Source organism: Schistocerca piceifrons, chromosome 8 (genome assembly GCF_021461385.2).
Source record: "Schistocerca piceifrons isolate TAMUIC-IGC-003096 chromosome 8, iqSchPice1.1, whole genome shotgun sequence".
NCBI lineage: Eukaryota > Metazoa > Arthropoda > Insecta > Orthoptera > Acrididae > Schistocerca > Schistocerca piceifrons.
This window is the reverse complement of record NC_060145.1, coordinates 78,022,098-78,037,739: the sequence shown is the minus strand read 5'-3', so window position 1 is coordinate 78,037,739 and position 15,642 is coordinate 78,022,098. Positions and strand designations below refer to the sequence as shown.

The window sequence follows — 15,642 nt, the reverse complement described above, 5'->3', positions numbered from 1 at the left end:
TATGCTGTTGTTAATGTATTGCGAATAGGCGTTCATTCGTGTGTGAAAAGATAATTGAAAAACCTAGTATGTTTACGGCTCACAGTGTAATCATTATGAAGATTATATTCTTGACTGTACATCGTCTGATGTATACAGAAGAGGAAGTGAATTTAGTTTTCCGCTTTAGTACCTGTAAAATGTTCTTGCGTTATTGGTATCATATGCATACATAGTGTATTTTTTCTCTGTGTGAGATGCCACTAATGATGAACTACATAACGAAATACCAGTCTGACAAATAAATGTTTTCGAAGTGCTGCTCGCAGTGTACAACAAGACGACCTTTACCAACGACCTTTACCATATAAACATAAAAAAGCACATAAGTAACAAGCGATTTCCAAGCGTTTACCTCGAGAAGCATTCGAAATCGAGATATAGCCCCATTACTGGTCTCTTTTCCTATAGACGATGTTTTCTGTCACTAGACGTATTCCTTCCTGAGAAACCCTCAACTCTTATCAGTCTTCTTAAGTTTTCGTAATGTCCATCCTGTCTGCGTTCAGTGAAATGTGTCTTTAAGTTCGTATCAGCAGACAATACAATACATGGTGAAGAAGAGTACGGGTCAAATGTTGTCGCATTTTACTGTCACTAGAAAATACGTTGTCAAAACGCAGTACAGAGTATTCTGATTTTGCTGGGCTGCACCTATCTAGTATTTGGTTACGAATGATTTTTGACTCCTCCAAAAAATTTTATACTGTGAGGATGATTTTATTTAAATGTGATACGTATCATGTAGGATATAGCTCGATAATAATACTCGCAATGTCAACAGTTTAGTCACTTTTGTTGATTATAACTTCCTGTTGACAACTTTGCAGATACAGAGGGGTCATTATTGCAGTCATATGAATAGTGGATCGACGCAGACTTCTGGATCTTTTCTCCGACTTCATTAGTTAAGGATAAGGATTTGAACGTTGCTTAAGCCATTTTGGGGCCCGGAAGGCAGGAACAGTTTAGTGGAGGATTAACTCGCCAGCAGGGTTTATATGAAGTGCATGTAACAGAAATAGGTCTCAAAAAGCATTCTGTGATCACAGACGAATGGTACCACATGCTGCCCACAAAAAAGCCATATTTACAGGTCTAATGTTATCTGGAAAACTAGTTTCATGTTTACACTGATGGTTTTGCAGCGGAAAGAGGAGAATCAGCGGGCGTTGGAGTATGTAGCTTCTCCTTATACCATAGCAATGGCAACTATTATCACAATACTGGTGCAGAACTTCTAGCCATCGATGCTCCCATTTTTTATACGGACCACTAAGTTTCAGGAAGCAGCGGTAGGCCTCGCGGTGTAGCCGCGTGGTCTAAGGCGTCTTGTCACGGTCCGAGCGGCTTACCCCGTCGGAGGTTCGAGTCCTCTCTCGGGCGTGGGTGTGTGTGTCGCCCTTAGCATAAGTTAGATTAAGTATTGTGTAGCTTTAGGGACCGATGACTTCGTTAGTTTGGTCCCGTAAGACCTTAAAAAAAAGCAGCGATATAAAATGGTTCAAATGGCTCTGAGCACTATGGGACTCAACTGCTGTGGTCATCAGTCCCCTAGAACTTAGAACTACTTAAACCTAACTAACCTAAGGACATCACACACACCCATGCCCCAGACAGGATTCGAACCTGCCACTGTAGCAGCAGCGCGGCTCCGGACTGGAGCGCCTAGAACCGCACGGCCACCGCGGCCGGCCAGCAGCGATATAAATTATTCAGATAATTTATAAATCAGCTACTAACATGTAACGTAAGGACGTTGTTTGTTAACACATTAAATGGTCCTTGTGACTGCCGATTTCCGACTTCTGTTCATCAACAGATGGCTGCGTTTCGGGGTGAACGTTGGTTGTTTTGCTTGCCACCATCAGTGAACGTGTTCTGATAGATTAGAAAACTTGGGTTTTTGTTGTTGTGAGAGTATCACGCAGTAGTAACATGGTAAATGTGTCCCAGAAGTGTCGATACAACCGCAAAAAACAGTAGACGAAAGTTGGGTCACCATTGCCAGTTCTAGGACTAACAACCTGATATCACATACCCTGCAAGTGTTTTACAAGTACATAATACAGTCCTGGGCCCTCATACAGTCAAGAAAAAAAAGGTTCAAATGGCTCTGAACATTGTGGGACTTAACATCTGAGGTCATCAGTCCCCTAGAACTTAGAACTACTTAAACCTAACTAACCTATGTACATCACACACATCCATGCCCGAGGCAGGATTCGAACCTGCGACCGTAGCAGTCGCGCGGTTCCCGACTGAAGCGCCTAGAACCGCTCGGTCACCGCGGTCGGCGTCCTCATACGGTCAATTACTGACAAAACGGCATCATATATTCAAGTTTCTTCTTTTTCTTTTTCCATTTTTTCCCTCCTCCTCCTCCTTGTTGTTGTTGTTGTTGTTCTTCTTCTTCTTCTGGTGGGAACATACTAAAATGTGAGCAGCGTCAGAATCATATCTGTCATTAAAGGATCAAAGGATCAGCAATAAGTGGTATCCGAACGTGTGATGTGAATTAGCAATTCACTGCACACTGTCCTAGGTCGTGTGTTACTCTGCCACCACTCAAGTCGCACCTGTCTGCCAAGTTGCGGATGCAGCGTCACTCTGGGGTAACGGCAACATCAACTTGAGCCAGCGCCTGCGGGCCATGGACAGCAGCTACCAACTCTTTGATCCGCCGACCTAGCTTGTTCTGCATCGACTTACCGGTGACAGCGCGGCACTTGTAGATGGTCGTCATGTGCTACGGTGTGCCTCCATTGACACTTCAGTGCAGGCAGTTATCTGGATACCAGCTTAGAAGAAACACTGCTAGAAACCTGTAGAAAGGTAGCAGTCGGCTGGACGTGCGAAGCAGGAGGCATGGAACAGGGCAGCGAGGCAGTCTGGTAGACCTCCATTTGGGACTTGCGGTGGCGTTGCCCCGACTGGAGAAGAAGACGGCGATAGGCTTCACGGATTCAGGCGACGCAGTGCGCTCAGAAGTCAAGAGTTGCCAGTTTTGGTTTGACTTGCTTTCCTAAGGCTAGATGAGAGCGTATCCTGTGTCACCTGTGCCACATTGTCGAGACGACTGCGTCTGCGTTATCCAAATCAACACATCAAGTGGTTGCACTTGTTTAAAGCAATTAGGCCGATGTCAGTCCTGGCATGTTAAAAATGGTGATGTTCAGTTGGTTATAGCGTTCAAGTAAACTTTTACCTGTCATAGTCACTGATGTGTGCCGTTTAGCCGGTCGTTGTGGCCGAGCGGTTCTAGGCGCTTCAGTCTGGAACCGCGCGACCGCTACGGTCGCAGGTTCGAATCCTGCCTCGGGCATGGATGTGTGTGATGTCCTTCGGTTAGTTAGGTTTAAGAAGTTCTGAGTTCTAGGGGTCTGATGACCTTAGATGTTAAGTCTCATAGTGCTCAAAGCCATTTGAACCATTTGTACCGTTTATTGTATCCAGCAGCGTCTAACTAAGGCTGGTGTATTACTGCTGATTTGCACTTTCTTTTGTTGCCTGTTCGGTATTACTTTGGTGTCGTCTATGGTTGCATACGTTTTGGATTGGACATTTCTGGGTAAAGATACCTTGTTGCGTTTTTCTTATTTTCTTTTTATTGTGTGTTGGGTATAGTTATTCGAACATCACTGCTGTACAACTGTTTAGTTCTATGGGTTCAGGCTATATAAAATTGTATTATATTATATCATATCTACTATTAAGTGGATTCTGAGAAGTGAGCGCTGATTAGTTTGTTGTTTTTCCTTATGTCCTCCAATTTGTTAACATTAATTAATAAATTGATTTAATATTGTGTATACAACCCTCTGTCACTTTCCACTACACTGTTTGCTGCACCCAAATGAATAGCAGCCCATATCAGAATTTATGGCAATGGTGTCCCAGACCAGCTGTCCAGGAGACTTACTTCAATAACACGAACGAAAACCTGCTTAATAAACAAAACATGAAATATTTCCTAAAGATTATCTTACGCCGCAGAGTGAAAATAAGAAATGTGTAACTGAGAATTGAACTAATTGTTCTGTATCCGTCGACCAAGTGTGTAATTTGAGGTAAAGAAGGCAGGAAGCATAATTTTCTAACTCGTGAAAAGTTAGAGTAGCACAAAATACTGGTGGTGGTGGTTAGTGTTTAACGTCCCGTCGACAACGAGGTCATTAGAGACGGAGCGCAAGCTCGGGTTAGGGAAGGATTGGGAAGGAAATCGGCCGTGCCCTTTCAAAGGAACCATCCCGGCATTTGCCTGAAACGATTTAGGGAAATCACGCAAAACCTAAATCAGGATGGCTGGAGACGGGATTGAACCGTCGTCGTCCACAAAATACTGTCAAGAGTAACACTGTATAGGCAAATCTTAAAACCAACGGCAATATGTCAATGTTAAAACTACACAATAAAAATAAATTGGTCTTCAAAGCCGAGGATATGGTCAAAGAAAACATTTCTATTCTGATATGGAAGAAATACTAAATTGCACATTAGATGTCAATCGTTGCTTAATGCTAAGTTTTTTTATTATCCACAGAAACGTTTGCAAAAGTATCTCAAATTACAGACATGATACTTTTATATGTAGTATTGCCACATGTAGCACGTCCTCTTATTTTTTAGTTTTGAGGCCAGCTCCCTCTTCACAAAGTTCAGACCCGCTCCGAGACGCTGCTTGTGTTTCACAGGACGCCTGAAAATTAAAACAAAGGTCTGTTTCAGTGGACAAGTTTCGGTAATCTTCACCAGGTATTCAGAGTGATCCTGAAATATCCTGTGACACGTGCGGTAGCCCGTGTGTTTCTTTTAGACATCGGGACACGTTAGTCTCCACAGATGTGTGTTAGCTCATAAAACATTCACTAGCTGTCCTGTACTGAACGGTGATTTGCAAGTTTAGACTTTTATTCTTGTTGCTGGTGTGGTCTTCAGCCAGAAAACTGATTTGATGCATTTCCATTTTTACTCTCTCTTACAGAGAACAACAACTGCAGAGTAAAACCACATGAGCCTGCTTATTGTAGTCATGACTGCTCTCCATCTACAACGTTTCTCTCCTTCTTCCCCTCCCCCTCCCCTCCACATCCACCTTACTCATTAAGAAATTCACGATTTTCACACTACCGCACGATGTGTCCATTCAACCTACCCGTAGTTTTAGCAATTTTATGCCATAACATTCTTTTCTCTCCGATTTGATCACTATTACCCGTTAGTTATCTACTGTACCCACCTATTCTTCATCAGTAAAATGAAATTTAAAAAGCTTCTCCTCTATTCTTGTCTGAACTGTTTATCAGCCTTCTAGACCATACAAGGCTTCACAGTCATCAGAAAAGACAACCCAACACTTAAATTTATATTTTGTCTGAAGAAATTTCTTTCTCTTCTTAAACACTTTTCTTGCTCGCGTGTCTGCTCTTTATATCCTCCCCACTTCGGGCATCCTCGGTTATTTCGGTGTCCAAACAACTACTACTATTAATAACTAATTTCCTAATGTAACTCCCTCAACATATCCTGGTTTACTTAGACTAGATGCAACTACTTTCTTTCTCAAGTACTACTTTCGCTTCACGTCATTCGACTCATATAAAGGCAGTGCGATTTCTGTACAAATTGTTAATAGCTCTTGAGTCCCTGTAGTTTATTCCTGCTACTTTCACAATTTCAAATAGTGTGTTCTAATTACATCGTCAGAAGCGTACCACTGCTAATATTATCCCATATCTTACATTAAGGTCACTTCTGGCGTCAGGTTGCACGTAAGGCTACTGGGCTTGTTATCTTCTAAGGTAAAGGGGAACAGGTATCCCCTTCCTCCGGGGGGGTCAGCATTTCGGATATTTTCATGACGTACTACCAACATTCCTGAACCACGAAGAGGGTTCTGGATCAGATAAGGATCTAGGCCAACTGTGCACGTTAAAATTGGCGCCATGCCCCTCGCTAAGCCACTTTCTCTCTTTAGGCCAATAACAATCAAGCTTCCCCATTCCTCGTGCCCCTCTTTGATACAGGGCAACTGCATGAACCTTGTCACTTCTGCTCTCTGCACCGTAATGAGAGCAGCAGAGATTCCTACTTGAAAAATGAAGGTAAATATTAACATAATATGCGAAATAAAACACTTTGACATTACATCTACATCTACATCTACATCTATACTCCGCGAGCCACCTTACGGTGTGTGGCGGAGGGTACTTATTGTACCACTATCTGATCCCCCCTTCCCTGTTCCATTCACGAATTGTGCGTGGGAAGAACGACTGCTTGTAAGTCTCCGTATTTGCTCTAATTTCTCGGATCTTTTCGTTGTGATCATTACGCGAGATATATGTGGGCGGTAGTAATATGTTGCCCATCTCTTCCCGGAATGTGCTCTCTCGTAATTTCGATAATAAACCTCTCCGTATTGCGTAACGCCTTTCTTGAAGTGTCCGCCACTGGAGCTTGTTCAGCATCTCCGTAACGCTCTCGCGCTGACTAAATGTCCCCATGACGAATCGCGCTGTTTTTCGCTGGATCATGTCTATCTCTTCTATTAACCCAACCTGGTAAGGGTCCCATACTGACGAGCAATACTCAAGAATCGGACGAACAAGCGTTTTGTAAGCTACTTCTTTCGTCGATGAGTCACATTTTCTTAGAATTCTTCCTATGAATCTCAACCTGGCGCCTGCTTTTCCCACTATTTGTTTTATGTGATCATTCCACTTCAGATCGCTCCGGATAGTAACTCCTAAGTATTTTACGGTCGTTACCGCTTCCAATGATTTACCACCTATGGCATAATCGCACTGGAATGGATTTCTGCCCCTATGTATGCGCATTATATTACATTTATCTACGTTTAGGGAAAGCTGCCAGCTGTCGCACCATGCATTAATCCTCTGCAGGTCCTCCTGGAGTACGTACGAGTCTTCTGATGTTGCTACTTTCTTGTAGACAACCGTGTCATCTGCAAATAGCCTCACGGAGCTACCGATGTTGTCAACTAAGTCATTTATGTATATTGTAAACAATAAAGGTCCTATCACGCTTCCCTGCGGTACTCCCGAAATTACCTCTACATCTGCAGATTTTGAACCGTTAAGAATGACGTGTTGTGTTCTTTCTTCTAGGAAATCCTGAATCCAATCACAAACCTGGTCCGATATTCCGTAAGCTCGTATTTTTTTCACTAAACGTAAGTGCGGAACCGTATCAAATGCCTTCCTGAAGTCCAGGAATACGGCATCAATCTGCTCGCCAGTGTCTACGGCACTGTGAATTTCTTGGGCAAATAGGGCGAGCTGAGTTTCACATGATCTCTGTTTGCGGAATCCATGTTGGTTATGATGAAGGAGATTTGTATTATCTAAGAACGTCATAATACGGTCCCGCACACTGTTAGGCCGTCTTCCGCTCACGCCCCAACATCGTGCAGCCCACCTCCAGTGGTGTCGCGACAGGCGTGAATGGAGGGACGAATGGAGACGTGTCGTCTTCAGCGACGAGAGTCACTTCTGCCTTGGTGCCAATGATGGTCGTATGCGTGTTTGGCGCCGTGCAGGTGAGCGCCACAATCAGGACTGCATACGACCGAGGCACACAGGGCCAACACCCGGCATCATGGTGTGGGGAGCGATCTCCTACACTGGCCGTACACCACTGGTGATCGTCGAGGGGACACTGAATAGTGCACGGTACATCCAAACCGTCATCGAACCCATCGTTCTACCATTCCTAGACCGGCAAGGGAACTTGCTGTTCCAACAGGATAATGCACGTCCGCATGTATCCCGTGCCACCCAACGTGCTCTAGAAGGTGTAAGTCAACTACCCTGGCCAGCAAGATCTCCGGATCTGTCCCCCATTGAGCATGTTTGGGACTGGATGAAGCGGCGTCTCACGCGGTCTGCACGTCCAGCACGAACGCTGGTCCAACTGAGGCGCCAGGTGGAAATGGCATGGCAAGCCGTTCCACAGGACTACATCCAGCATCTCTACGATCGTCTCCATGGGAGAATAGCAGCCTGCATTGCTGCGAAAGGTGGATATACACTGTACTAGTGCCGACATTGTGCATGCTCTGTTGCCTGTGTCTATGTGCCTGTGGTTCTGTCAGTGTGATCATGTGATGTATCTGACCCCAGGAATGTGTCAATAAAGTTTCCCCTTCCTGGGACAATGAATTCACGGTGTTCTTATTTCAATTTCCAGGAGTGTATATAAATGACCTAGTAGATAGTGTCGGAAGTTCCATGCGGCTTTTCGCGGATGATGCTGTAGTTAGACACTTGGTGCAGGGAGTGGCAACTGACCCTTACCATAGACAAATGTAATGTATTGCGAATGCATAGAAAGAAGGATTCTTTATTGTAAGATTATATGATAGCGGAGCAAACACTGGTAGCAGTTACCTCTGTAAAATATCTGGGAATATGCGTACGGAACGATTTGAAGTGGAATTATCATATAAAATTAACTGTTGGTAAGGCTGGTGCCAGCTTGAGATTCACTGGGAGAGTCCTTAGAATATGTAGTCCATCAACAAAGGAGGTGGCTTACGAAACACTCGTTTGACCTATACTTGAGTATTGCTCATCAGTGTGCGATCCGTACCAGGTCGGGTTGACAGAGGAGATAGAGAAGATCCAAAGAGGAGCGGCGCGTTTCGTCACAGGGTTATTTGGTTTACGTGATAGCGTTAAGGAGGTGTTTAGCAAGTGGCAAACTCTGCAAGAGAGACGCTCTGCATCGCGGTGTAGCTTGCTGTCCAGGTTTCCAGAGGGTGCGTTTCTGGGTGAGGTATCGAATATATTGCTTCCCCCTACTTATATCTAACGAGGAGATCACAAATGTAAAATTAGAGAGATTCGAGCGCGCACGGATGCTTTCCGGCAGTCGTTCTTCCCGCGAACCATACGCAACTGGAACAGGAAAGGGAGGTAATGACAGTGGCACCTAAAGTGCCCTCCGCCACACACCGTTGGGTGGCTTGCGGAGTGTAAATGTAGATCTAGATGTAGTAGAAATACTGTTATAATTTATGACATAACGCACTTTGGCGGTAAAAGTACTATAATTTAATGATCTAACGGAATATTCTGCAAAATATCACAAGAAATACATATCCAGTCTTGTCTCTGCATTATTAATGTGTTACGTCACCCTAATATTGCCCCCAGTAAACCTTGTACATAATGGCGACAAAAATCCACACGCACGACATCCCTAAATGTGCACTGTAAGCAATTACCGCCTCTGGTATTAACAAAATTTATGTCATAGTATGTTATATCAATGACCTCACTATAACGTCGTCCTAGGGGAGAATAATTCAGACTTGCAAATAAAGGCCGAGAAACAATCGATACACGTGGCATCGTTGCACTGCCGGAACCTTAGAATGGGAATATGATGGACAACCACTTTGTTTTAAACAAACTAGAAATGTAAGTTTAGTCCCACACGCAATCGCATCTACGTGCATCTTCAGTGAGCTCTGCTGATGCCGCGACGACCTGCTGCCGTGATGGACTGCTGCCTCCAGACGCCTGTAACCGCCTCACCTCAGCCGGTAGTGCCAGGAAGCACCACCATCGCCTATAGTACTGTATCTCCAGCCAACAGGTGTCAACGTGCGGACAGGAAACTCATTGGCTGCCAGCAACTGCCAAGGACGTCCTACGCATACCAGATAAATGGAGAATCACGGCCCTGTCTAACTCTTGCTGATGACCAAGAAGTGTCTCACGCAATTGAGATAATACCGAAATAGGACACAAAAGCCCCATCTGTTCCTTCCAGATATCAATCACACCAGATATCAGGACCATCTCGCTTCTTGAAGACGCCCATACGCCAGTGGCACCTACACAATTTCTTTCCAGAAATTGAAACGGCACAATCAGATTAACGTGACCATCGCCTATGATCGACGTCAACGTTCAATAACCTCGCACAGACGGCAGGTGGCAGCACCAAGCAGATGATGGTGTATACAGGGTGTTACAAAAAGGTACAGCCAAGCTTCCAGGAAACATTCCTCACACACAAAGAAAGAAAATATTTTATGTGGACATGTGTCCGGAAACGCTTACTTTCCATGTTAGAGCTCATTTTATTACTTCTCTTCAAATCACATTAATCATGGAATGGAAACACACAGCAACAGAACGTACCAGCGTGACTTCGAACACTTTGTTACAGGAAATGTCCTCCGTTAGCGAGGATACATGCATCCACCCTCCGTCGCATGGAATCCCTGATGCGCTGATGCAGCCCTGGAGAATGGCGTATTGTATCACAGCCGTCCACAATACGAGCGCGAAGAGTCTCTACATTTGGTACTGGGGTTGCGTAGACAAGAGCTTTCAAATGCCCCCATAAATGAAAGTCAAGAGGGTTGAGGTCAGGAGAGCTTGGAGGCCATGGAATTGGTCCGCATCTACCAATCCATCGGTCACCGAATCTGTTGTTGAGAAGCGTACGAACACTTCGACTGAAATGTGCAGGAGCTCCATGGTGCATGAACCACATGTTGTGTCGTATTTGTAAAGGCACATATTCTAGCAGTACAGGTAGAGTATCCCGTATGAAATCATGATAACGTGCTCCATTGAGCGTAGGTGGAAGAACATGGGGCCCAATAAAGACATCACCAACAATGCCTGCCCAAATTTTCTCAGAAAATCTGTGTTGATGACATGATTGCACAATTGCGTGTGGATTCTCGTCAGCCCACACATGTCGATTGTGAAAATTTACAATTTGATCACGTTGGAATGAAGCCTCATCCGTAAAGAGAACATTTGCACTGAAATGAGGATTGACACATTGTTGGATGAAACATTCGCAGAAATGTACCCGTGGAGGCCAATCAGCTGCTGATAGTGCCTGCACACGCTGTACATGGTACGGAAACAACTGGTTCTCCCGTATCACTCTCCATACAGTGATGTGGTCAACGTTACCTTGTACAGCAGCAACTTCTCTGACGCTGACATTGGGGTTATCGTCAACTGCACGAAGAATTGCCTCGTCCATTGCAGGTGTCCTCGTCGTTCTAGGTCTTCCCCAGTCGCGAGTCATAGGCTGGAATGTTCCGTGCTCCCTAAGACGCCGATGAATTGCTTCGAACGTCTTCCTGTCGGTACACCTTCGTTCTGGAAATCTGTATCGATACAAACGTACCGCGCCACGGCTATTGCCCCGTGCTAATCCATACATCAAATGGGCATCTGCCAATTCTGCATTTGTAAACATTGCATGACTGCAAAACCACGTTCGTGATGAACACTAACCTCTTGATGCTACGTACTGATGTGCTTGATGCTAGCAATGAGTCGCATGTCAACACAAGCACCGAAGTCAACATTACCGTTCTTCAATTGGGCCAACTGGCGGTGAATCGAGGAAGTACAGTACATACTGACGAAACTAAAATGTGCTCTAACATGGAAATTAAGCGTTTTCGGAAACATGTCCATACAACATCTTTTCTTTATTTGTGTGAAGAATGTTTCCTGAACGTTTGGCCGTACCTTTTTGTAACACGCTGTATACTGTGTCAGGGGGACCCAGGCAGATCGTTAGCTTTCGGGCCAAAAGTAAAAATATTTCCCAAATGGCTATTTTTTAAACCACTTTCCGCCGTGGTTAATGTACACCGTGCATGGCAATATGGCGCAATCGAAAACCAGTGCGGAGGCAACTGCAGTGCACTTTGGGCCATGAACGACAGCGCTCAACGACGGTTGCGGAGATGTGTACGGGCGAATAGACGTGCAACTGTTGAGCAGCCCAGAGGAACCAAGGGTTTACTAACTGTTTCTCCTCAACGACCGTTTAGTGAGAACTGTTGCAAATGGGCCTCTGCAGCAGGCGCCTGGTTCATTCACCCATTCTGACTGCTGTTCATCAGCGATGAAGGTTAGAATTTGCACTCGAATATCACAACTGGACGTCCACTTTTCGGATGAATCACGTTTGATGGTCCAATGGACAATTGGCCGTTATTGTGTACAGTCTTGCAACCATCGTCGGAAAGGTCCAACCCGTAAGAGGGAGCGTTACGGTTTGGGCAATGTTTTCATGGCATTCCCTGGCGATCTCACCGTTCTGGAGAAGAAAGCACCATGGATTAACACAAGTATGCATTTGTCCTTCGGGATCATGTCCAAATCTATACGAAGTTTGTTTCTTCCTCGGCAAGATGGGATCTACCAGCATGACAATGCAATCAGTCGCATAACTCGAAGTGCACGTGCGTGATTCGAAGATCACCAGGGAGAGTTTACCGTTCTCTGCTGGCCTCCACTATCCCCGGATTTAAGTCCAGTCGAGAATCCGTAGGAAGCCTGACGGAAGTAAGATCCATGAATGAATCATTTAAAAATTGCGTTTTTTTTCCTTATGAAATATTAATACTGCGGTCGCTGTACCACATATAATCATGCAAAAGGCGTCCTCCCCTCCCCCCAACCCACCCCTTCCTCCCGTGCTTCCTAAACGTTATTGCCAACTACTATTACCGGCGAACGCCGAAATAAATAACGTAAGTTTTAAACGTCCTTCAAAAATACTGTGACTGTCTGTATCGCTTTTTTCCATTCTCATTTCCTGTGCCCATGGGTAGGGTGATCCAGTGTGGAACCACCTCATTACAGGCGATTCTCGTCTAGTTGTATAGAGGTGGTTCCCAACTGGAGTTAAAAAATCCTGTTGCATACATATATCAGCGGAAAAATGTTCCTGTCGGAGCACAAAAAATGCGAATATGTTCCTGTTTATTTAAAGTCATTCTACTGTCCTCAGCACATTTAAAAACATTACAAACATTTTTAGCATGCAAACATATTCACACTTTTCTTAACATGTAACTCGCCTCAAACTCCCAGACGCTCCTATAATTGTAACTTAGTTACACCCAGTAGTCCATCGCTGTAATTCGTTCATACTTTTCACTGCCCGTTGCCTTTTCTCAGTCAATAAATCAGCCCAACTCATTGTCATTAACTCTTTGTGTGTCTCTGTCACCGTCCCTGAGTCACAGCTACAGCCCCCTTCGTCCTCTCCTGCTCCTACTGTCTCCTCTCTCCGTCATTCTCTTGCTCTCTCTCTCTCTCTCTCTCTCTCTCTCTGTGTGTGTGTGTGTGTGTGTGTGTGTGTCTGTGCGCGCGCGAGCGCCCGCGCGCGCGCGCGCGCGTGTGTGTGTGTGTCTTACCTTAACATATTCTGTCTCTTGTCACTGTATCTCTTTCTTCCTGGCTGTCACTGAGATACACACTGTCTCCCATTTTCAAAGATTCTCATCCATTTCCACTTCCTCTTTCTCTTTATGCTCTACCACAGGCACTGTCACCTTTACTCATTTCCTGGCACTGATCTGTCATTACCAACTGTATTCCACTGCCACCGCGTCACTCTCTTTCTCTCACACAACCATTGTCTACTGCTTTATTTCTACAACACAACCACTGTCTACTATCTTCCAGTATCATGATTATGATCTACTAGTCACGTTTTCTACATTTACTATAGATTCAATCCAGTTGTAAATAACCTAGCACAAAACTGCTGTATTTTGTGTGTCGGTTTCCCAAAGGGGGTCAAACAGACCTTGTGTGTGTGTGTGTGTGTGTGTGTGTGTGTGCGTGTGCGTGTACGAGTGTGTGTGTGTGTGTGTGTGTGTGTGTGTGTTAGGAGTAAGTGATCCTACTTATTAATAATTCAGGGACATGACTTAGTACATATTTCTTCCTCTGTGCTGTTTGCTTTAATGCAGGATGTGGGTGTATTTGCTAAAACATTGTTTTGTGCTATTTGTTTTAACGTAAGATTTCGGAGTATTTATTAAAAACATCTCACTGCAGAAGTTTTTTAACATTTAAAACACATATTTACATATATCTTAGAATGGGAACGTGGGTACTTGAAGAAAATTGATAAAATTTCAACAGACTCTGAACAGTACTGGAAGGTAGCAGTGCTTACAGAAAGTTCAATTTCAGCATTAATTTGTATTAATTCAGCTGTGTCCCAGTCACATACTGTAATATCAAAGTGTCTTACATCACAAACTATGTTAATGTTTACCACAGTTCCGCAGAACAGGTCATGATGTCATTATATTAGAGTAATTCAGTGACACTCTGTAATGTCAAAGTTTCGTAGCTTATAAATTTCGGAATATTTACAGCCATTTTTCTAAGTTGGAGAACTGCTGCTGATAATTCTTACTCTCACTGTAGTGCATGGAGCATAAGCGATAAACCTCATGTAATTACTTTTGTAATAAAGTTGGGGTGGGGGAGCTTGATTCTTATTGGCCTAGGTAGGAAAAGGGAGGGTCAAGAGGGGTTTCTTGACATTTTTAACACACACAACTGGCTGAGACCTTTTCTGGGTCAGAAATATTACAATGGTTTCGGGACCTTGAAAGTATCTCACGCAAATTCTCGATATGCTGAGGTTTCACAGGGGTCAGGTGGTGAGAGGTGAGGGTCTTCACACGACCTTGAAAACAAGAAGCCCAGCTGCCTCAGGTGTAATCTGACACAGGAAGTGACCTTGAGATGGGTTGGTTATCTGGCCCCATATGTCCACCGATACCTTACTAATGTCAAAACTTTTCTCTAAATCTACAAATACTTACAACCCATCAACTCTAATGTCTCTGCATTAAGACTAATGCAAAACTTACTATTATCATATTCTAAACAAAATACCTTTACAGTATCGACATTACTACAGTAATGTGTACATCAGCGAGTCAATTCTCTTAGTTACTCATATATCGTCTGTTACCTTACTAATGTCAAACTTTTCCCTAAATCTACAAATGCCATAACAACCCATCAACTGGAAAGTTTCTCTGTTAAGACTAATGCTAAACTTACTATCATCATTTTGTAGACAAAATACGCTTACAGTATCGACATTACTGCAATAATGCGTACATCAGCAAGTCAATACTCTTAGTTACTGCAAACGATGCTGTGCTGATTTACTGCTAACCAGTGATTAAAAGGAGTATATGAAGGCTAAAATGATGTTCACACCACCTGATTTAGAATATTTTATATTTTTATTTACTTGGTTGAACACAACGCCTATTTCAGACCAAATTTATTTTTATTACTCAAATACACTCCTGGAAATGGAAAAAAGAACACATTGACACCGGTGCGTCAGACCCACCATACTTGCTCCGGACACTACGAGAGGGCTGTACAAGCAATGATCACACGCACGGCACAGCGGACACACCAGGAACCCCGGTGTTGGCCGTCGAATGGCGCTAGCTGCGCAGCATTTGTGCACCGCCGCCGTCAGTGTCAGCCAGTTTGCCGTGGCATACGGAGCTCCATCGCAGTCTTTAACACTGGTAGCATGCCGCGACAGCGTGGACGTGAACCGTATGTGCAGTTGACGGACTTTGAGCGAGGGCGTATAGTGGGCATGCGGGAGGCCGGGTGGACGTACCGCCGAATTGCTCAACACGTGGGGCGTGAGGTGTCCACAGTACATCGATGTTGTCGCCAGTGGTCGGCGGAAGGTGCACGTGCCCGTCGACTTGGGACCGGACCGCAGCGACGCACGGATGCA

General features: G+C 44.4%; 1 protein-coding gene across 2 annotated transcripts in view; it reads right to left on the bottom strand.

The window, feature by feature from the left end:
- Positions 1-4,620: 4,620 nt before the first annotated feature.
- Positions 4,621-15,642, bottom strand: part of LOC124711957 (pacifastin-like protease inhibitor cvp4) — a 77,191-nt gene continuing 66,169 nt past the window's right edge. For both annotated transcript variants that reach the window (XM_047242227.1, XM_047242229.1), the window contains exon 8: positions 4,621-4,738. In XM_047242227.1, coding sequence (XP_047098183.1) covers positions 4,728-4,738 — 11 coding nt within the window. In that variant the 3' untranslated portion in view covers positions 4,621-4,727. The remainder of the gene's footprint in view (positions 4,739-15,642) is intronic.